This window comes from Cyprinus carpio, chromosome B11 (genome assembly GCF_018340385.1).
Source record: "Cyprinus carpio isolate SPL01 chromosome B11, ASM1834038v1, whole genome shotgun sequence".
In the NCBI taxonomy this organism is placed as follows: Eukaryota; Metazoa; Chordata; class Actinopteri; order Cypriniformes; family Cyprinidae; genus Cyprinus; species Cyprinus carpio.
In genome coordinates this window covers 19443142-19465567 of record NC_056607.1, presented here as the reverse complement: position 1 = coordinate 19465567, position 22426 = coordinate 19443142, and the positions used below count along the sequence as shown (strand labels likewise).

At 35.6% G+C, this 22426-nt stretch overlaps 1 protein-coding gene across 5 annotated transcripts in view; it reads left to right on the top strand.

The window, feature by feature from the left end:
• The window catches only part of LOC109078415 (inactive N-acetylated-alpha-linked acidic dipeptidase-like protein 2), a 241726-nt gene that overhangs the window by 179700 nt on the left and 39600 nt on the right, over positions 1-22426 (top strand). For all 5 annotated transcript variants that reach the window (XM_042734434.1, XM_042734433.1, XM_042734432.1 and 2 more), the window contains one exon: positions 13063-13209. In XM_042734434.1, the coding sequence (XP_042590368.1) occupies positions 13063-13209 (147 nt within the window). The remainder of the gene's footprint in view (positions 1-13062; positions 13210-22426) is intronic.

The following is a 22426-nucleotide window of genomic DNA, read 5'->3' as shown; positions in this document are numbered from 1 at the left end:
TACCTTCTGAGTCACAGGTTTGGGCTCAATAGTGTTTTCAGATTCTTTCTGCATTGTTGAAGTGGTTCTTAAAAAATCATGAATTAATATTTTTAAAGTAGCAAAAATATGTGTCCCATTCACTGATTCCATTGATTTATTATTGCATAGTTCAGTTTTTTCTTTAGTTTCAGTGAGCTCTACACAGTCACATAAAGTACTTTCACTGTATCTGAAATGTCTTCGAATGCTCTGAATTCTTTGAACTGAGATAGTAATAGTTCAGTCAGCTCCATCAAGATGCTATTCAAAGTCCCTTTTGAAGTTTGAGATAAATTACCATCTTAAAAGACAAAACTTAAACATCCAGAAAAAAATATATCAATAAAATAAAATAAAATCTCCTTGAATGTGAATGTGCAACCTCTCGTTTATCCGATATGCAAATTCTACCTGCTGTCCTGTAGTGTGATCACAACAAGGAGGAAAACCATTTACCATCTGAACTTTTCATTGTCTAAAAGTCCAGCTCCGTGGCCCTTTGCCTCCCCTCCACCAATCAGTCTCTGTCTCTCAGTAAATTGATAATGGCTTATGCTAATTGCTGTTGTCCTGTCAGAGCCTTCGACGCAGTGAGACACAAGATGCCCTCATTAGCATGCTAATTGAAGAATACCATCCAATCAAAGATGCACAGGGACTGTTTGAGGATGACTTGGATGAATGACTTCCAATTGCCAGGTGTGATAAAAGAAAGGTTCATTTTTGTTTTTATGAAGTGATTGTTATTCTTTTATTCTGCTTAAATCAATATCACAGGCCTTTATCCCGGTGTCTCAGTGCTATATTATTAACCAGATGCATCACCTGTGAGGTTTTTCATTTCAGCCATTGGTTTGTCCCTTGGTGGCATTAAAATCTCTTGCCTGTGCTTACTTTGTAATGTGACCTCTTGCCTCTAATTGTACATGCAGTTTTTCCCGATATCTTGGTTTGTTGCAATTGTGCAATTTATCTTTTGAAGACGTTCTTTTGGAGGCATCAGGTATACACAACACTTTCAATATTTTGAGACGTTGTAACAACACTATAAATCATGTTAGAGCTATGGAAGTAATACTTTCCACTTATCTTGCTTTGCAGCTGTCTTTGGAATAGAGATGCTATTGTGGTGATGTTTTGAATGGGTGCTCTGGAACCAATTATAATAAAAGAAGTACTTCTGTTGGGATTACAGAGCACAACACAAAGTAAATTGAGAGACTTTTTATTGTTTAATTGGGTATTGTTGTAGCAACATGTGCGTGTCTGTCTATTTTAAACTGAAATTATACAGGGAGAAGAGTAAACGATGAGGAATAGTGTTAATGTTTTGAGAGGGAAAACCTGTGAGTTTTGACGTGACATGGAATGGTGTTATTTGATTTGGAAGGAAACATGTTTATCTCAACGAAGCACGTGCACACATAGACATCAAAGGGGGCCCTTATATTTTATGGGGAGATTTTTTTTTATATATATAAATTAATTTATATATATATATATATATATATATATATATATATATATATATATATGTATATATATATGTGTGTGTGCGCTTTTCTGTTTGCGCACAGCTGTCCCTGTCAAACAAATTAAAAATCAACATGTCAGGTCAGAAAATGTTGAGACTCTGTTGAGTTCCAATGCCTTTCTCCCTCCGCGTCTTCGCAGAACAGCAGTGTAGCACACATTGCTGCTGTCTACTGGCCGTTTTAATTTCACGTTTAAAGTATCTTTTCATTTTTTTAAATAGTTTCAAATATCAGTTTTTAAAGTTTTATGTTTAAAATATCAAAACAGTATTAGTGCATTTGTAACGGCAGGTTAAATACCTTCATGTCCTGCATTAAAGGGGGGCTATTATGCTTTTTCACTTTTTTATTTTTTTAGTTAGTGTGTAATGTTGCTGTTTGAGCATAAAAAAGGTCTGCAAAGTTACAAAGCTCAAAGTCCATTTCAAAAGGAGATATTTTATTTAACAGAAATCACTTTATAAAAACTACAACGAACAACTTATTTGGACTACAACGCATATTTTCCGGGATTTGTGATATCACAAAGATCGACGAATGGGACGAGACCTGGTTGAGCTGGACTAGAGAAGGCAATGAGTGTTATCACTATGTCAGAGACACACTAGCTTTCCCAAGACACACAAGCTTAGAGTGGTTACAATCATCCCGGTTCAAATCACGCTTAAATTGATTTTGCACATCGCTGATCTCAGCCATCCCAAATTTCATTGAATGGTTCAATTCATTAAACACAGTGGGTCAATCCTGTTATGCAGTACCTTAAAAACTGAATATGCTTTTGTTATGCCAGTAATTTCAGAAAGTATTTAGAAAGTATCCTATTCGAAAAGGATATACTAACTTGAAGTTAAATTTGCTATTTTTAACACCTTTTAAACTTTTCCTAATAAAAAAATAATTATTTTAAAAAAGTGGATGGGTGCCAGAATGTCCAAACAGATGATAAAAACATCATAATATTCCAAAGTAATCCGTACCACTCCAGTCCATTAATTAGTATTTGTAAAGCAAAAAGCTCTGTGTTTGTAATAAACACAAATCCATCAAGACTTTATTTTTACTTCAAACCAATACTTCCGGCTAAAATATGAGTCTCTATCTATAATATTGCTTTCTCCGGTGAAAAGGACATCTCGTCTGAATCAGGAGATAAATATGCAAGGATCAAGCACAGTTCACAAAGGAAAACCATTCTGAACAAATAAGTTGGTGGATTTTGATGTGAGAGGACTTTTTCACTGGAGGAAGCAGAATTATGGATTATGGACTTTTACTTTGGCCAGAAGTGACAGTTTACAGTTAAAATGCCTCAATGATGGATTTGTTTCCAACAGACATGCAGTTTTTTGCTTCACAAAGCTTTAATTGATTGACTAAAGTCATGTGAATTACTTATGGATTATTGGGATGACAAACAACTGTTTTATGTAACTTTTTTTTTTCTAGATTAGGTATGTTAAAACATGTTAAGCTTTAGGTAATCCTCTCTAAAATCCATGTCCCCTGCACCTTAGTAAAAGGCAGTAGTCTCTTTCATAGAATATATATAAATATATCTCTTTTTTTCAGACAGCTCAAAATATAGGTCACATTCACATGTACACAACCTTTGCCACAAATACTACATGCTATTTATTTATTTATATATATATATATATATATATATATATATATATATATATATATATATATTTTTTTTTTTTTTTTTTTTTTTTATCTGATTTCACTATGATCTTAAGGTGAGCTGCACTAAATGATGATCAAGGCAAGTTTGTTTCATTATTTATGTGTCCTAAGCAATATATATCAACACACGCTGTTGTCTCTGACAGATAAAGGACATTGCATCGTGTGCTTTTAGTAATAACCTTGGGATTTGTTTCAGCCCACCTTGTATTCCCTCCCTCGCTATACCTGATATAGGTTCACATAAATCTGACCTATATATAATCTGACAGCACAACTGTATTCAGATGTGAAATGTTTAGAGAACATCAGTATAACATGTAATTCTCTTCCAAAAAAAAGAAAGAAAGAAAGAAAGAAAGAAAGAAAGAAAGAAAGAAAGAAAGAAAGTCCATTTTGCAGATTGCTATACAAGCAGTCTGAATGTGTTAAAGCTTAGCTTTGAGATTGGAAACTATGTTGTGCAATCAGAACACCTATACACTAGAGTTTACAAAGGATAGTGTGTCACATGGACATGGAGTAAAAAAAAAAAAAAAAAAAAAATTCAAAGCATTTGTGAAACTGTTGATGCTCAATTTTCACTTGATTTCAATTTCCCTTCAAGTGCAGTTTCAGAGACAAAGTCCTTTAAATGCTTGGTAATGCACTCTGGCAGCTATTTTTAGTCATGCAAGTTCAACTCATATCTAATTTAATTGATGGTATCATAAACTTTAATTGATGGTATCATAAACTAAAAAAACACTCTCACAATGTTTCACAATGCCAACCATGTTGCCCCAGCTAAAAAAAAAAAAATGTGTTCTAAAAAAGTTTTGCTAAAGTTCATATATTTAGTTATTTCTGTGTGTTTTCACTGAACATTCAAAACATCCAGTTTAAAAAAAAAAATAATAATAATCTTTCTTTCTTGGTTAAAGGAGCATTCCATGTTATCATTTTGGACACATTATGGGAATGTTACTTTTGAATGTTCATTCAGAAACAGCAGAATGTTTATTTTTAAACGGTAGCATTTAAAAATATCCAATTAAAACTTTTTAGAAAAAAAAAAAAAGTTCCATGAAAAATGGAATGCTAATGTTTTGAGAACATTATTAAGGACCAGATAACTTTGAATGAATGTTCTATCAATTTTACCAGAATAACTTTTTTTTAGGTCTTTGATAAACTTCTGAGAATGTTCCCTGTTAGCTGGGACAGCTGCTTCTATAATATGTCAAGCTTCAAGAGGCAAACTGTCCTAAAACCCAGATGATGACTTTTCCAGTTTCTGATCGTCTTTTTAATTTGGAAGCTGGGACTTACTTCACCAGAGCAGCCATATTGGGTATTGAACGTTCCAATTTCTGTTATATAAAGTCTCTGATCTGAGCTTCATCTGTAGTAGTCTCATGTAGCCTTCAGACTGACAACAAAAGGTCTGGATTGGATCTCATCTTTCATGGGCCAAGAGGCTGTCTGACAGACATGTAAATCAACCAGTAACAGTGACCGTGATTTTCCCAAGTAAGACATGTTCCTGGATCAACATCTTTTGTTGATCCTGGATCAACATTATTGTCCAAAAATATAGACCTAACCCTAAACCTAACCCTACCCATAATTTGTCTCTAAAATCAGTAGGAAATGATTGAATAACAAGGGTGTAGAAGGACCTTATTCTGGTTATAAGGCTAAAATTGACATTTCCTGTAAATGTATCACCCAATTCTGATTGGTTTATTGGAATGTTGTTCCAGGATCAAAATGGATGTTGATCCAGGAACATGTAAATCAGTTAATTTTGTTCAGCATCAAGTTTAGGGTGTGAAAATGTAAAGTCAATGTCACTAGAACAACAGACTGGCACTCAACCAATAAATCATTCATTAAAGAATTACTTAACATACTGTACTTTTGAAAATCCAGTGTTTAATCGATTCTGATGTCACAGTTGTAAATACTACAGCTTTTTTCTTTCATCAGTTGGTTTGCCATCATGACAGCTTTGTTTTCACGTGGATCGTCAAAGAACACGATACACGCATCTCCTTGAAATCTAATTCAGCCAATTAGATGACAACTTTGAAACTCCCGAAATGTTTCTGTTTTGTTTGCATTATGCATCTGACATTCAACCAATGGTCCATTGGCATGACATCTGAGGCAGAGATTGCATCTATGGTGTAGATGGCTGCTGTTTCTTGCTGAGTTCACCAAGTGCATTCTGTTTGATTTTTCAGGCATTTGTAATAAAAACATAATCTAGCTTAATGTGAATTTTTGTTCTCAAGAGTAATCATCTGCCTCTGCACATATCACACCAACCGCATTATCTCAGCATTTTACCTCTGCAGAATTGGAATTCAAGCCACCTATACATGTTGCATTTCATTTTCTATCAGTGCACACTGGCTTTCTTTTCATGACTTGAAAAGAAGATGAAATACCCTTTGAAAGACTATTTCTCTCAAAATGAAAAACATTCTAAGCATTTATGCACTTTGAAACGGTCTAAAAAGCTTGGCTTTGCCTTAGACTCAGTGCATGTGCTGTTCAAAACATCTCAGTCACGGACTACAACAAAATAAGAGGAGCTGGAAAACAGCAGTCTGACATTTTTGGCAAGCCTGTGAATGATAGATTACTGACCTTAACAGACCGTGATCAATACTGTAAAAAACCAACCAAGGATTGTGTTTCAGACTCACCTGCATCTGATAACCCCTACATCTGATAATGCAGCCCAGCATGCTTTTGTCACTGTTACTTGAATTCCTGAATTCCTTCTTGTGCATCTGCCACTGATCACACTCGGCTTAATCTGCCAGTATAGCCAATGACACAAACAGAAGGCAAGGCCACTGAGGGCGGACTCTTCCATGGAAATCATGTGGCAGGACCAAATGTAACTCTTTATTCTGTGGCGCCGTGGTCCTGTCACTCAACACTTCATAAAAGCCCGGTCGGGTCCCCAGCACAATAACATCATCCGCCATCTAGATTAGACCCTTTTCGCTGGGATTTCATCAAGATAATGCATGTTTTGTGTGCGTGCCATGACACACTAATTGCAAGCCATTAGTGAAAGCATTTGGCAGGCTTCGGAGGAAGGCGTCTTGTGCATACAGTCATAGATTTCTGTAACCGTGAATTCATTGTCACCCAGCTCTATTCAACACAAATGGGGCTTTCTGTTACCCACAATTGTCTCTTCCTGTATTCGTTTTTTAATGAAAGGAAGATAGATTACTCCTTTGTGGTTAATAAAGGACATCATGTCAGATTTCTTTTTCTTTTTCTTTTCTTTTTTTATACAATTTTGTGTGTCTCACTGTAAAGTGTATAATATAAAAAAATATATTAGAGTGATTTCTGAAGGTTCATGAGACACTGAAAACTGGAGTAATGATGCTGAAAATGCAGCTTTACCAACACAGGAATAAATTATATTTTAAAATATAGTAAACACAAAACAAAATATTACAAAACACTTACTATATGCAGTGCATAATGTTTCTTAATATTACTGTTTTACTGTATTTTTGATCAAATACAGCCTTGGTGAGAGACTAATTTCAAAAACATTAAAACATTTTTTGAAAGAAGTAATATGAGATATTATAAAATAATAATCTTCTGTATTTAATTATTCTTATGCAAAAGCTGAATTTTCAGCATCATTACTCTAGTCTTGAGTGTCACATAAAACTTTAGAAATCATTCTGATATGCTTATTTGCTGCTCAAGAAACATTTCTTATTACTCTCAGTAGCTATGTTTCCATCCAGAGTTATCAGAATCAGAATAAGCGTTATTGCCAGGTTATGTCTACACATACAAGGAATTTGTTTTAGTGACAGAAGCTCCACAGTGTGACAGAATGACAGTGACAAGACAAAACACAGATAATAAAAAGAATAATATACAAGTATACAAAATATCCAATGTGCAAAATAGCAAAAACACATTATACAAAACACAATTTAGTATGTACAGGTATGTTAGGTGCAAATTTTAAATAAATAAATGTATAATAGTGTTGTGTGTTCCACATTTATTGTCAAGTGTTCATGAGATGGATTACCTGAGGGAAGAAACGGGGCCTGTGCTGGGCATAAACTTGGAACAAACTTGGAACATCGCATAAAACATTTGCAAATAAAGAACAATTTCCATCCAGTGATTTGAAGAGAACAAAGTCGTCACTTCCTAATTAACTTTTACTAAATAGTACGAAGAAAATTTAAATTTGCTGCAGTAGGAGAAGGCACTGTATATAATTATTTTTGTATACAAAATATTACGAGCTTCAAAGCACGCAGACGAAACGTGGTCATGTTGTATTATTTTTGTAGCCTGCTGTTTGGGAACGCAGTTCTGTGAGTTAATTAAAATGAAGCACTTTGACGAGACTTTGCTCAAGCATTTTAGAATGACAAAATAGCAGATGCTGTGCAATGAGATTGGTCCGTTGGTTCGTCCAGTTATGCTGTCCCATCACAAAGTCACTTGTCTTTTTTTATGCGCATTAAGGAATTTATTTGGTGAAAGTGTTTCCATCGTAATTTATGCGCATGTTTTCTTACTGGATAAGAAATTTATTTGACTTAGTTGAGCGCACAAGTTTTTTTTTGCACATTTTTAGGATTTAGTGCATCTTGTTGTTTCCATCCAGCGGTTTTTATGCGATATCCCAAAATGCGGATAAAAATAGGTGGATAGAAACATGGCAAGTGTTGACGACAGTTATGCTGATTAGTATTTTTGTGGAAACCATATATGTGTGTGTGTCTTTAGTGAACATCAAAGCCCGACCTCTTTGTATGATTGGTTGAACTCTTAAATTGGCGGGACTTGTGATAAACTAATAATAACTCTGAGGAATATTACTCAGAAATACAGTAGTTCACAGTAGTTGACAAGCTGAACATTTTGTTTTGTATTCCTTATTGTTTTTTGGGGAGGTTTTTGAGAGCTTTTTAGTAGTTTGGGAGCACAACTGTGATTCCTCACTCACCACTGGCAGAAACATAAAATTTCATGTAAGAATTTCACTTTTATGTCTAACTTCACAATCCAATGCCCATTTCACAGTAATAAAAAAGAGCTCATGCCCTGTTGGTCTCTTATATAAGTTGCAAGCACTAAACACTAAAATGTAGTCATTAAACTGTTTGTTTTTTTTTCCTCGCAGAATGAAATGAAATAAAATGACTTCTGTAGTAAATACCGCTTACATTGTGTTACATCAGTCATGCATTCACTGAGATTTGCTTGCTTACATTCACTGCAATCATGACTAATCAAAAAAATGACGTTTTACTTCTATAATGAGTTTTGTAGCAGTTTGTGGACCATTTTCCAGCCAAATGCATTGCATTTGAAACACTGCAGTGCCTAGCATTAGATTAAATCATTTCCTTGCATTAACCATCTTAGATCTGTGCTTAACCGCACAGAGATCTCATCAATTGAATAAAGAGTACAGCACAGGGCCTGATCACATATGTTGGAGATCATTCATCATCGTAGCATGTGCGGAACGGCCGGGCTCTGCTCCCACACTAGAAGCCACAATGTGATTTCAGACGGTCCCTTCCTGTATTAGTGATGCTGTCTGCACAAGCACATGGTTTATCACTTCAGCTGGCAATCAATTAGTTCCCAATCAATAGCCTCTCACTGGCCAACAGGCAACAAATTAGCACCCTCTCTCTACTCGCACTACACTTGTTTATCCCGGGAACTTGTTTTTCATCGGGAACCTAAGCCGCTCTGCTAGCAGCTTAAGTTCGAAGTTTTGCCACGTGTATCCAGGTGTTTAATTAAACAAATATTTTATGAGCAAACATTCGAGCTCTTTCGGTACTAGATAAATGGATGTTTAAAAAAGGGTCACTTAGAGGAATGAATGATGGGCACGAAAACAGAGCAGACGCTAAAAGCTGTTAATTACTAGGTTTCATTCAGAATGCAGTCATGTCAATTTCTGTCTAATAACTAGTTGCCATAAAACAGGAAAAACTTTTTCATTGAGCATCGTAGCATCACATTTCGAAAGGTCTTTTTCATATGCAACTGCCACTGGAGACACTTTCAAATGATTTCCATATTACTCTTTCATTTTAAATGGATGCATTAGGCAAAAAAAAGAAGCTTTATTTGTCCTCTCATTTTAAAAGGCTCCAGTGCACCACCATCTGTACGGTGATGGCAGACCTCTCACATTATACAGAAACACCCTTCTTGTTGTTTTTTTAAATGATCTCAGTCTTATTCATCCATTTTTTCTCTTCTTTTTATAAATGTATCAGTGGTTCCAATTCCACTCCTCTGCAAATGTAATTTTCAAAGGTCACCTTCTCTGAGAATAAATTATCTCCACAATGCAAGGTCATTCTCCGTCTCCAGCGCATTCAGAACGAGATAACAGTTTTGTTCGCAGATTTGCCGGCCCTTCTCCCCCATCTTTGTGCTGTAAGAAATTTTAGTTTGATGGCTTGTTTTTGTCAAATACAAATAGTCGTTTTGCAGCTGTGAATTGATGAATTATCTCAGGTACCTCTTACTGTATGCAGTGATTTTCCCATTCATTCCAAAGCAGTTTTAGCGCACACAGCTAGACTGAAATAATGGTGTACAGCGAACAGTGGCAAGCATTCAGGAAAGGATCTGGCCATTCTGGATGTTTCTTCAACTATTTCTTTAACAACTTTGGCCCTTGTCAGTTTTATACAACAATCTCTCATAAAACACATTTTGACACATGCACTAGTTAATTTATCCACTCATAATCGACAGCAACGTACATACATTAGTCATTTTTCCCCGATCCATCCATTCATCCATCCATTTACATATACACTGTTGTTCAGTAAGATTAATGTTTGTTAATGGAGTCTCTTATGCTCATCAAGGCAGTATTTATTTGATAGAAAATAAAAACAGTAATATTGTGAAATATTATTGCAATTTCTAATATTGGTTTCCTATTTTTAATAAACACTGTTCTTTTTAACATTTTATTCATCAAAGAATCCAGAAAAAAGTATCGCAGGTCCCAAAAAATATTAAGCAGCACAACTGTTTTCAACATTGATTATAAATCACTATATTAGAATGATTTCTGAAGGGTCATGTGACACTGACATACACATACAACAAATTCAACTAATTCAGCCCCCAGGACAGGTGCCTGTAGTTAAAGAGACGCTGTTTATGCCACTGATCATCCTTCCCAAACTGTTGTGCACCTTTCCTTTGGCTGCCTGTGATTATGTGTGGGTGGTTTGTGTTTAGATTGTGGAAGTTGTCAGTCACTGGATCGCAGTGATCACAATGGCGTGGTTAAAGCCTGCTCATTTGCTAATGGTCTTTAGCAGGCAATGCTGTTTGCTTCCCGTCAGCTGAATGGACGAGCAGCTTCATTTGCTGTGGTTGTCTGCCAGTGCAACTCCCTCTCTCTCCTCACTACCCACAGGTCTATTCAAGCTCAAATATATAAACAATGATTTTGCCATCTCGTTATCATTGCAGACAGAGAAATTAAATATTGATTCTCCCCATGGGGAAAAAGAATTGCTGTGCAGAAATTACCTATTCTCCCTCTTTCTTGCCGCTCCCAAGCTGTTTCTGCTGTCACATTTTACCTCAGGAATTTGTGGCTAATTTTGACTTTAATGGCTTTTGCTGCCTATGAAGATGAAGGAGTCCACTTTTTTCAGAATGAAGCACCGAATGTTACAGTAATCCATGCACAGTGCAAAAATAGACCCACAAGGGAGAATATGTCTTATAATGTCTCTCTGGGGCATATAAGACTGTTTTGCAAATCATCATGTTACATAATTAATATTAATGATGCAAGCTGATAATGCAGTTTATTATGTGCCCCCTCCCCTACTTTTCATTTCCGGTGGCCCAAATCATTAATAAATAAAAAAAAACAGTTTTGCTTAGTCAGACAAATTAACCACATTAACATGAGATATATATAAGATAAAACAAATCAAATAAAATACAATAAAACATAAAACATATTTGAACAATGTATTCCCTACATTATACAGAGAACTATTATACTATTTTTTTTTTTTTTTTTTTTTTGAGTAATAGTTATGTTATTTGATTGCTTCAGTATATTGTTTCTTTTAATTCCTTTCTTTATTGTGAGTATATTTCTGTTTGTTTGTTTTTGGATGGGGAAATGGGGAAAGTCAATCAGCACAATACAGTAACTCACCGAATGTGTGTAAACATGAATGAACACCAATGCCTGTACTAATTGGCCCAGGGAAAAATGAGACAGTGCTGCATAAAATATTAGTAGTGCATTAAAATGTTTTGTCTAAAAATTGGTAACAGTTTGAAAAATAATAATAATAATATTACTGAATAAACTCAATTCTGTAAAACTTTTAAAAGAAGAAACAACTCCTTTGGATAACAGTTATACATATCCTTTTTTTTTTAAACCAGACTTTAGACAGATTTAAACAACATCCATTTACTTATAAATATTTTCTCCAAATAAATATTTCTTGTTTTAGAAATTAATAAAGTACATGCATACATTTATTAATCAAATGTTATTAATTTTTATTTTAAATATTTATTAATATTTTAGGCATCTTCCATTTTTGTATTTAAAGATTAATCAGAAATGTTCCCTAAGTCTTTGAAAAATCACTTCTCACTTCTGCACCCAGAACCTGAGAAGTCTGGCCTCTTTCTTTCAGAAAAAAAAAAGTTACAGGAGAGGGAAACATACACACACACAAACACACATATTTGTTTAGTTTAGTTTTATTTTAGTCTACAGTGTGGAACAGAAAAGGAAGTAAACCAGGCCTTGAGTCCAGCTGCAGCTGTTATCTTTGTTTTTTTGGGCCTGTCTGATATGAATTACTCTGATTACTGCTGTTGGTTACAGTTGATTGTAACAGCAATCTGTATTTTTTTCTTGCATTATGCTTTCAAACAATGTTTGTATAGATTTACATTGATTTTGGCCCTGCCAGTCATCATTTGCACTTGTTTGAGGTTTACGTACAGTAGCTGTGCATGTATTTCTGTATGTTGACAAACAGTAATATATATTATGGCTCATGTCAGTTGCTGTACAGCAGAACAGAATCTGTTCATTTAGCAGCAGTTTTTTGATCAATGCAGTTATACCTTTAGGATATTAAATAGCCGAGGGCCAGTTTCAACAAAAACAGATTAATCCTAAACCACCACTCAAAGAGAAATCAATAGCAGTTCAGGGTTTAGGCAAGGGTTTAGTGATGTGCATTATATGCAGCTACAAATTAGAGCATATTAAAATAAAAAATTAAAGGCAAATTAAAAGCATATTATTATTGTGTGGAGAGAAGCTACAAATTATTCAAACTTTAATGAACTCTAAATGGAAAGAAATTAATTTTCTTGAAAACAAGGACAATCCTGCAGGCATTCAATAAAAAGCATATTTAGAAAGCAATAATGCAAATATTTCATGAACATCACATATTAGAAATACTTAAACACCCTCAACTCATATTCCACATAAAAAACCTTTTCGTTATTGATTTTTCGTATTCATCTCTCAACGTATCTCTCATAGTGAGAAAATATTAATAAACGCTCCTTACTTAAATGCATTCCCCACATATCATTACTATATTAATCTGTTAAGATTAATTATTGTAGAAAGTCTAATTTAGTTATTCTGTTCACTAGAGAGAAGGATAGCCTTGACCAGAATAACTATAGTGTGATAAGATTGCATTGTAGATTGGTGTATAATCTCACAAATTGTCATGACGCACATGTGTTTTTCTTTTAGAGACATTCGATGAGCTGCAGCAGAGGAGGTGGTTGTCCTGGTCCGAATGTCAGCTCACTGCAGACACCTGGAGATTCGAGCTTTTTCTCCAGTCAACTTGCTGTCCCCACAGTGGAGTTCACATACTCAGAGTTCCCTAAAACAGAGGTGCGTTAACATACTCATGCAAATTTATGCACGTTAGTAACCCAGTCCTTCATTAAATACACTGTAAGTGCAGAAGATGTTAACAATGTGCAGCCATTTTTGCACCCCTGTCCACAGATGGGGGAAATGTTTTCCAGAGGCAGACACATAAAAGCCTAATATACATCATACATTTCAGATGCTGAACAATTTCCCATACGAGCACTAGCTTATAAAGACACCATGAGAAGATGTCTCTTATTCATTTCTTGCTGTTTAGAGGTGCAGTTAAAGACCCAGAATCTCCAGTCAGGATATGAGTGTTTACAGTATATTTGTGTGAGTGTGTGTGTGTGTTTTACCTAATAGATAGTACAAGAATACAAGTAACAGATGTTTTACAACTGTAATTAAAATGATTCTTTTAAAAATACAGAAAAATGAAAAATAAATAAGATAAACAATTTTTAAAAAGCAGGTAGTAATAATAACTTGACATATGGCTTTAAATTACTAGCAATAAATGTATTTTATTATATGATGTGACTAATATCATCATTTAATTTTGTTTAAATTAAATCTGTTGTATTAGTGTGTAACTTAATAAATTAAAGTAAATAAAAAACAGTTGTGTTACTTAAAAAATTCTATTGAATCTAATCATGTCAACTAATGTAAGACAGACAGTTATTTATCATTTGCTCAAAATGTAATTGCTTTCACATATTCTTTAGTTATTGAAAAACTCCTGATTTAATTACTTTTAGCAATTTGATTACTTTTAAGCTGAAAATCGTTAAATTATTCTAATTTGCTACATTATTTTTTAACATTAAAAAAAACATGAAATGCTGCATCATCAGGATAGTGTCAAGGATCAGCCAAATTTCCATGTGCATAGAGAAACAAGGATGTTTAGCAAGGTTCTGCAGTTTTGTGCTATATAGTTGTTTAACCTAGTAAACAACTAATGTATTCAAAATACATTTATTTCATACTACATTTACTAACTTGTCGCTTGAGACTTACTGATATAAAATTATAATTAAACTTTCTTTGGAGTACAACTTGTGCACAATGCACATTTCTTAATATTAAGCCTAAAATGTGTTTAATTTCACTATTGATGAGGATTGTGTGATCTCTGTAAATCAGTCTTTAAATGCAAGATATTTAAAAAGTAAAAAGATATATTAAAAAGTTGCCTTATTATGATACGTGAGGAACTGATTCCTGACGTGTAAAATGATCTTCCATGTTCCTCCATCACACAGCAGCATGATCAAACCCCAGGACTCCTTAACAGGCAGCATCAATATTGCATTCCATCTGTCACGGCCCTGATGTCTGTGCTTTATCCGTTATGTCCTTTCGGATGGCACATGCAAACGTATCCCAGGATCAACAAACTCGCTCTTCCTTTAAAATAAACACTCAGGAAGCCTGCCTTGTAAATTGCATACATATGTTCCCTCATTTTCATTGCTCTTGAACTTTATCTGAACGCATCCTGCATCTCGATGACTTTTATGATGTATCTTTATACTTCCTCACCACAATGTAGGTGGTTAGATCCACTTCAAGTTGTTCTTTTCTGCTTCCTGGGTTCATAAACACAATGTAGCAGTGTAGGAGTTAAGCATTTCACACATGGAGTCCTTTCCTCTTTCCTCTTTCTGTACAGTACATATTTCTGCCGTTCTCTCACGCTGTGGTGGTTGACACTTTCTGCATGCTGACTTGTACATCTGTCTCATCCGGCACACATGCCTGGCTGAGCATTTGCAGTGCAATGCTGGTGTGCCTTAAACTGTGAGTGTAACCTTTTCCTGGCATTCGAGCCATCAAGCTGCATTAGCGCTGGGGGTGGCTGGTGTGTTTGGGAACAACACGGTCTGTGCTGTGACATCCAGCTCCCAGCATCCCTGATTCTGCTCTCTGCCACGTGCCTCCGCCCCAGGAGCCGTCGCTCTCCCAGCTAGCAAAATCAAAATGACATACTTGGGCCTTCATATGCTATTAATACTTACAGTGCCTGTAAAAAGTACTAACCCCCTTGGATTTTTACATTCTCGCTCTTTCTGGCTATTAATATATATATATATATATATATATATATATATATATAAGCACCTAATGTTTATGTATATATATTTATTTATTTATTTATTTATTTATTTATTTATTTATTTATTTATTTATTTTATATATATTTATTTATTTATTTATTTATTTATTTATTTATTTATTTATTTATTTATTTGTTTATTTGTTTATTTGTTTGTATTTATTTTTTGCGCTAATTAATGCTCTTTAATGTCCATATATATATATGTGTAAAATAAGTATTGAAGACATCACCATTTTTCTCAGTAACTTTATATTTCTAGAGGTGCTGTTGACTTGAAATTTTCACCAGATGTTGGTAACAATCCAAGTATTCCATACATACAAAGAAAACAAGACAAATAAGCTCAGAAATTAAGTTCTGTGTAATAAAGTAGAATGACACAGGGAAAAAGTATTAAACGTGTGAAGAAAGGGAGGTGCAAAAAGGCATGGAAAGCCAAGACACCAGCTGAAATCTATCAGTAATTAGAGAGCAATTCTGCCCCTTGTCAGTGGAAATTAATATTCGCTGGTTCAGTCCCAACTGATGGCCTATAAAAAGGTGTCTCATGACTGTGTCACACAAGAGACATTTCATGATGGATAAAAGCAAAGAGCTTTCTCAAGACCTTCGCAACCTTATTGTTGCAAAACATACTGATGCCATTATTTACAGAAGGATTTCTATACTTCTGAATGTTCCAGGGAGCACTGTCGGGGCCATAATCCAGAAGTGGAAAGAACATAATTTCACCATAAACTGGCCACGACGAGGTGCTCCTCGCAAGATTTCTGACAGAGGAGTGAAAAGAATTATCAGAATACTTGTCCAAGACCCAAGGATCACTTATGGAGAGCTTCAGAAAGACCTGGAATTAGCATGAAATTTTTTTTCAAAGAAAATAATAAGTGCAATAAGTAATGCACTCAACCACTGTGGACTGTATACACGCTTACCACGCAAGGCTCTTTCGCTGAAGAAAAAGCATGTTGAAGCTTGTTTAATGTTTGCTGCACCACATTTAGACAAGCTTGTGAAATACTGGGAGAATATAATCTGGTCAGATGAGACAAAATTGTACTCTTTGGATGCCATAATACACACCATGTTCAGAGGTCAAATGGCACTGCACATCACCCCAAAACATCATGGTGTAGCACTGGCAAAATTCATATCATTGAAGGAAGGATGAATGGAAAAATGTACTGAGACATTCTTGATAAAAATCTACTGCCATCTACCAGGATGATGACGATGAAACAAGGGTGGACACAATGATCCCAAACACAGCAAAGGAAACTCTCAATTGGTTTTTAAGAAAGAAAGTAAAGCTGCTAGAATGGCCCAGCCAATCACCTGACTTGAATCCAATCTATGGAAAGAACTAAAGATTAGAGTTCATAGAAGAGGCCCATGGAACCTTCAAGATTTGAAGACTGTTTGTGTGGAAGAATGTGCCAAAATCACATATGAGCAATGCATGTGACTAGTTTCTCCATACATGAGGCGTGTTGAAGCTGTCATTACCAACAAAGGCTTTTGTACGAAGTATTAAATAAATTTCAGTAAGCGTGTTCAATACTTTTTTCCCTGGGTCAATCCATTTTATTATACAGAACTTAATTTCTGAACTTATTTGTATTGTTTTCTTTGTATGTTTGGGTTACTTGGGTTGTTACCAACATCTGGTGAAAAATTCATGTCAACAGCACCTTTAGAAATATATTTACTGAGAAAAATGGCTTTTGGATAAAAGCGTCTGCTTAATGCATAAATGTATAGGGCCCTATCATACACCCGACGCAAGGCGTAGCGCAAGTATGTTTGCTAGTTTCAGTCCAGCGCCATTTGCATTTTCCCGTCCAGCGCCACGTCGTTTTAATTAGCAAATGCATTTGTGCCCATTTGTGCGCCCATGGGCGTGCTGATCTAAAAAAGAGGTGTGTTCAGGCGCATTGCTATTTTAAGGAGCTGAAAATAGACTGCGCCATAGACCAACTCAAACCTGGTCTAAAGTCTGGCGCAATATTTTATTCGTTATTTAAAGAGCGTGTTAGTATAGGCGGGTCCACAGCGCGCGTACACGCTGCTTATTAAACACAGGGTGCACAGCAGCACACAAACATGGCAAATATTAAAAATTAAAGGATTGCAATGCATAAGAATTTTTTGTAGGCTAATTAAATATAAAAATGCCTACATGTCATAATGGATAGTCATCACATGTATCAGAATTAGGCTATCTATTTGCTCGCACACGAGCAGCTCCGTTTCATCTCGGAGACGAAATTCCGCCAAATTCCGCCGTGTAAATAGCAAATCCAGCATGGCACGAGCGCAACTGGCTCTTAAAGGGAATGGAAGATGTGACTCTGATTGGTTTATTGCATGTTACGCCCAAAAAACACCCATTACTCATTAAGAGAATAGGGACAACCCGTTTAGACCATGCGCCCGGGCGTGCCAACCGTTTTTAAATAGCAAAAGGGGATTTGGACACGCCCTGAGTGCACCTGTGCCGTGCGCTTTACACTTTGCGTTTAGATCGTTAAAATAGGGCCCATAATGTATAAGAGATTAATTAATTAATTAATTAATTAATTTATTTATTTAGAATTGCTTGTAGTTGCATAGTTAGAGCATTTCTGTGATTTGCCTGTAAAAACAGCCTGGTTGTGACTGAACATTTGAAACCAGACCAAGCAGCAATGGGAACTAAACTAAAGCAATACGAATTCTAGCAGAGATTACAATCTTCCTGAATCAAGCATTTTTTACAAAACCCTTTGATTAACCTCCTCTGGTTCGGGGCACTAAAGACAGTAGTCTAATGCAGAGTGACAGATCAGGAAGTATATCTCCACCCATGCTAATGTAACTCCCTCTCCAGATGGCCTTCATGCCTGCGGCTGAGGGTCAGAACTGATCGCTAACTCAGAAATCTGCCTGACCATGCAAAAATCTGTCACCAGTTGTTTACTGGGAGCCTTCCCCACCCAGGGTTACCATCCGACTCTTGTCCTGGAAAGTCAGAGGTTTGTTGGCTGTGAACAGACAGCTTGTTCAAGTTTCTTGGCCCGAAGTGCTGTATTAGTGTCTGCACAACTAATCTAATTAGCAGTGTGAAGCAGCGGCAGCTGGATGTGGTAGATCCGTAGGGTCTCTGTGCTTCAAAATCATATGGCAGTTCCCTTTGCTTGCTAGCTCGCTGCTCACAGCTGACAGCTCTGCTAGGCTTGTCTTAGCCTACCATCTGGTTTCTGCCGTTGGCGGCAACTGTGTGGGAAAAAAATATTTGGTGTAACATGCACATGTGCTTTACAGTAGTATGATATAGTAAAGGTCTCATTAACATGACATCTATATATGTAGCGTACTCTGTCTATACCAGAAAGGATGCAATACATTAGTATCTGTATTATCTAGTGTCTAAGATCAAGTCATATGGGATTTGATAGAGATTAATAGTTGCTAAGGAGAAATAATTATTACTAGAGATCAGTACTCGCTATATTACTGTATTATTATAAAAAGCATATAATCAGCATATTATATATATATGTATGTATGTATGTATATATATATATATATATATATATATATATATATATATATATATATATATATATATATATATACACTGTATATTTCTCTGGATACAGTGATGAGGTAAACTGTGTCTGTATTTCAACACTGGTGACTGGAGAAAACCCTGTTTTTTTTACTTTATAGGGGGAGTACTCATGTCAGTGTGATCATTTCAATAATGCTACAATTTTCTCATCTGAAAATGCCTTTCATTCATATTCTCCCTTTTTTTAAATTGTGACCATTTTGCTACTATGATGGCAATGATCCTCTGGTACCATCAGCAAACACATACAAAGAGGGCATTGAAGTTTGAGAGGCTAGTTTGAGAGATTTAAGTTGCAATCATTCTGTAATAGCTTGACTGTGTCACTGATTGGGTTTTCATCATTGATTCAGCTATTTCCTGATTATCTCTGTGAAGCTGCTTTGACACAGTCTGTATTATAGCAAGTGCTAGAAATAAACATGTCTTTACTTATAGCTGACAGAAGATAAAGTATTTGGCAAATGATTCTGTTGAATAAGTCACATTGAAAGTTAGATATTCTCCTTTATTTCTTGACAGATGGTACTTGGAAAGTGAGAACTTACTCAGCGTAATAACACAATATATTAAACCTGACACTGAAGTTGCATAAACTGCAGAATCTTAATATAAACATATAAATTAGAAGGTAATCTGATCACAAATGGGGGTGTTAGCCTGTTGGTGAGCTCATGAGGCGCTAGAAACGGAGCCAGACAGATGTAGCATCTGTTTCAAGAGCAAAGATGTTGTTTCCTTCCCCAGCCTGGACTTCTGCTGGGAAAAAAAAGTGTTCCTTTGGATGCTAATCATTTTGGCAATCCCGATGATAACCCATAGCACCCAAGTGGGAGTCTACATCTCCTGAGAGTGCTCAGATTAACTCTGCCTTTACATATCTAGTGTAGCCAGGGTCATCTTGTTCATAATAAATTACACGCATTCATTTTTGTATATATGAATAGACACAGCTGCAAACCATTTAACCAGCATCTGTCAAACATCATTCTGTTACCATACAGATGTCCTGGTCCCTCGAGTTGGCTGGCAATGAAATTAACCACGTTCAGAGTCACTATAGTGTCTGCACTGATAAAGCTGTATCCTCCATCTCAAGTGTGGGGGACTAATTTGGAAGTGTCTGTCACTCACAGACAGAACTATTTCAGCTCGACTGAGTCCTTGATCGAAGGAAAGAAAAATACACTCATCCATGATATGGCAGTAAAAAAAAAACAAGAGAAAACAACACCAAGTCTCAATCAAAACATCAAATCAAAGGATTCAGTAGCATTCGTACATGATGAGGTTTTGTAAAATGCATATAAACCACTATTTGCATACAAATAATATTGAGAAAGCATTGATTTAGCAGCTTGTTCTTATGAAGTATTGCATGTAGCGCTTTGACACATTAACACCATTTCATCGGAAATCAGAAGTCCCGCTCTGGCTTATTCGATAATGAGACTCCGTTTCATCTGTTCCAATAGAAAATCATTTGAAATGCTACACTCTCACTTGTATTGATCAGATAATAAACAGTTAATAGTCCTCTTTGATGGCTTTCTGAGTTCGAATCAGTTAATGATTTCTACTTTCTGTTTTATCACTTGTTTAAAACATTGAAGCACGAACGCAGCACATCTTCCGTGAAGACGAGCGAAATCAAAGAGAGCTGATATATTTCAGAATTCTTCACACCCACGTTCACAACTCCTGGGTGCGATTGTGCTAACAAGCTTTTAATTAATTATGATTAATTAGTATTTATGAGAAGCTAATATAATTTCAGCTGAGTTCAGATGAAAAGACCAAATATCTGTATTGCAAAGTTAAACATTGTTGAAACGTATTAAGAATCAGATATTAAAAGTGTTTATGAAGCTAATAAGTGATGTTCTGAGTTTTTGTTAAATTGCAAATGTTCAAATATTTTTGACTGAGCTTGCTGTTAGTTTCAGTATACCAAGCGTGTGACAAACAAAACAAGTTTGTTGGTTTGATCTGGTGCTTTTCCTCATTAAATAGGGGCATTTCATCAGCCATCCATCCCTCGCAGCATTGCCGGATCCTCCATTTATCCTTTATTGCTGTGAAAAGCTCACACAAACACATGCATTTGGCAGCAGGGAATGCTATGTTTTCCTGCAGTGATTTGATTGACTTTTTTTGGTTTATTCCTCTCATTCTTGCATCGCTCAGTCACTTCATTTGGTCTTTTATAATGTGTTCAAACTGAAATCATTTCTGCATGAGTATTTTGGGGAAGTAGCTGTACAATAGCCTAACTGGCGTTTCTATTGTGTCCTCTACAGTGAAATCCTTCCATCATCTGAGCTTCCTCAGAGGTACATGGCTGATTAAGTCAGTGATAGATGTGCGAAACCGCAGCTGAGATCGTCCTCTGTCAGCCCTCAGCCTGTCGCTGCGTTTTACTGTGTCTTATTATCACTCGCTCATTGTCAATGAATATTCATATTGCTCCCTGCCAACAATAGACCATTAGTTCTGGTTACTGGGAGATGATGGCACACCAAATAGCTCTGATCGCTTTTGGAGAGACTGTCCCGCGCATCAGGGCTGGGCTTTTCAGAGCAGGCAGATATCCAGCCACACGCTGATTACTGCATTCAAAGCCTCATTTTCCAGCTTACATAAACAGCGTGTGTCCCGCTTGCCATGACAGTGAGACTGTAATTATTTTTTTCAGCTCTTGCTTTCTGCCAAACTAGTCCTTTCTATCCATTTCTCTCTTTCAAACACACACGAGTACACACGTTATGGTTGCTTGTTACATTTCCATAATAATTTAAATGCTGGATAAAATGGTGGATACTATGTCTGGGTAAAAAAAGGTTGTACTGAATACAGTTATTTATAGAAATGAAATCAGTGAGGGCAAAGCTGAATTTTCAGCATCATTACTCCAGTCTTCAGTTTCATATGATCCTTTAGAAATCATTCAGATATGTTGAGCTGGTGCTCCTAAAACATTGCTGTTTTATTGTTCTGATTTTGATATGTGTTTTCAAATTGTACTTCACACTTTTGCAACATTATAAATGTTTTACTGTTACTTTTGATTCATTTAATAAATCATCGCTGAATATAGGTATTAATTTCTTTAAAAATAGTTACAGACTTCAGACTTTTGAATAGGAGTGTAAATGTTACACTGTAACATGTTGACACACACACTATGAAAATAAATAAATAAAAATATAATGTCTCTGTCATTTGTCCTTCAACAGTACACAAAACAGTTGTGTACATACTGTAAATTTATTCTATAAGGGTTTTTTTTCTTTTAAAACACAGACACAGCACATGAAGACAAGCTGAATTAAAGAGCTGATTTATTTCTTCACACCCACATTCACAAGTCCAGTATGAGATTTATTATGATTAATTGTTTCTTGGATATAAGTGTTTTGTATGATTGTTTCACTTGTTTTAATTTGTTTACTTAAAATCTGCCAAAGTATCATGTTTCAAGTTTTTTTTTTTTT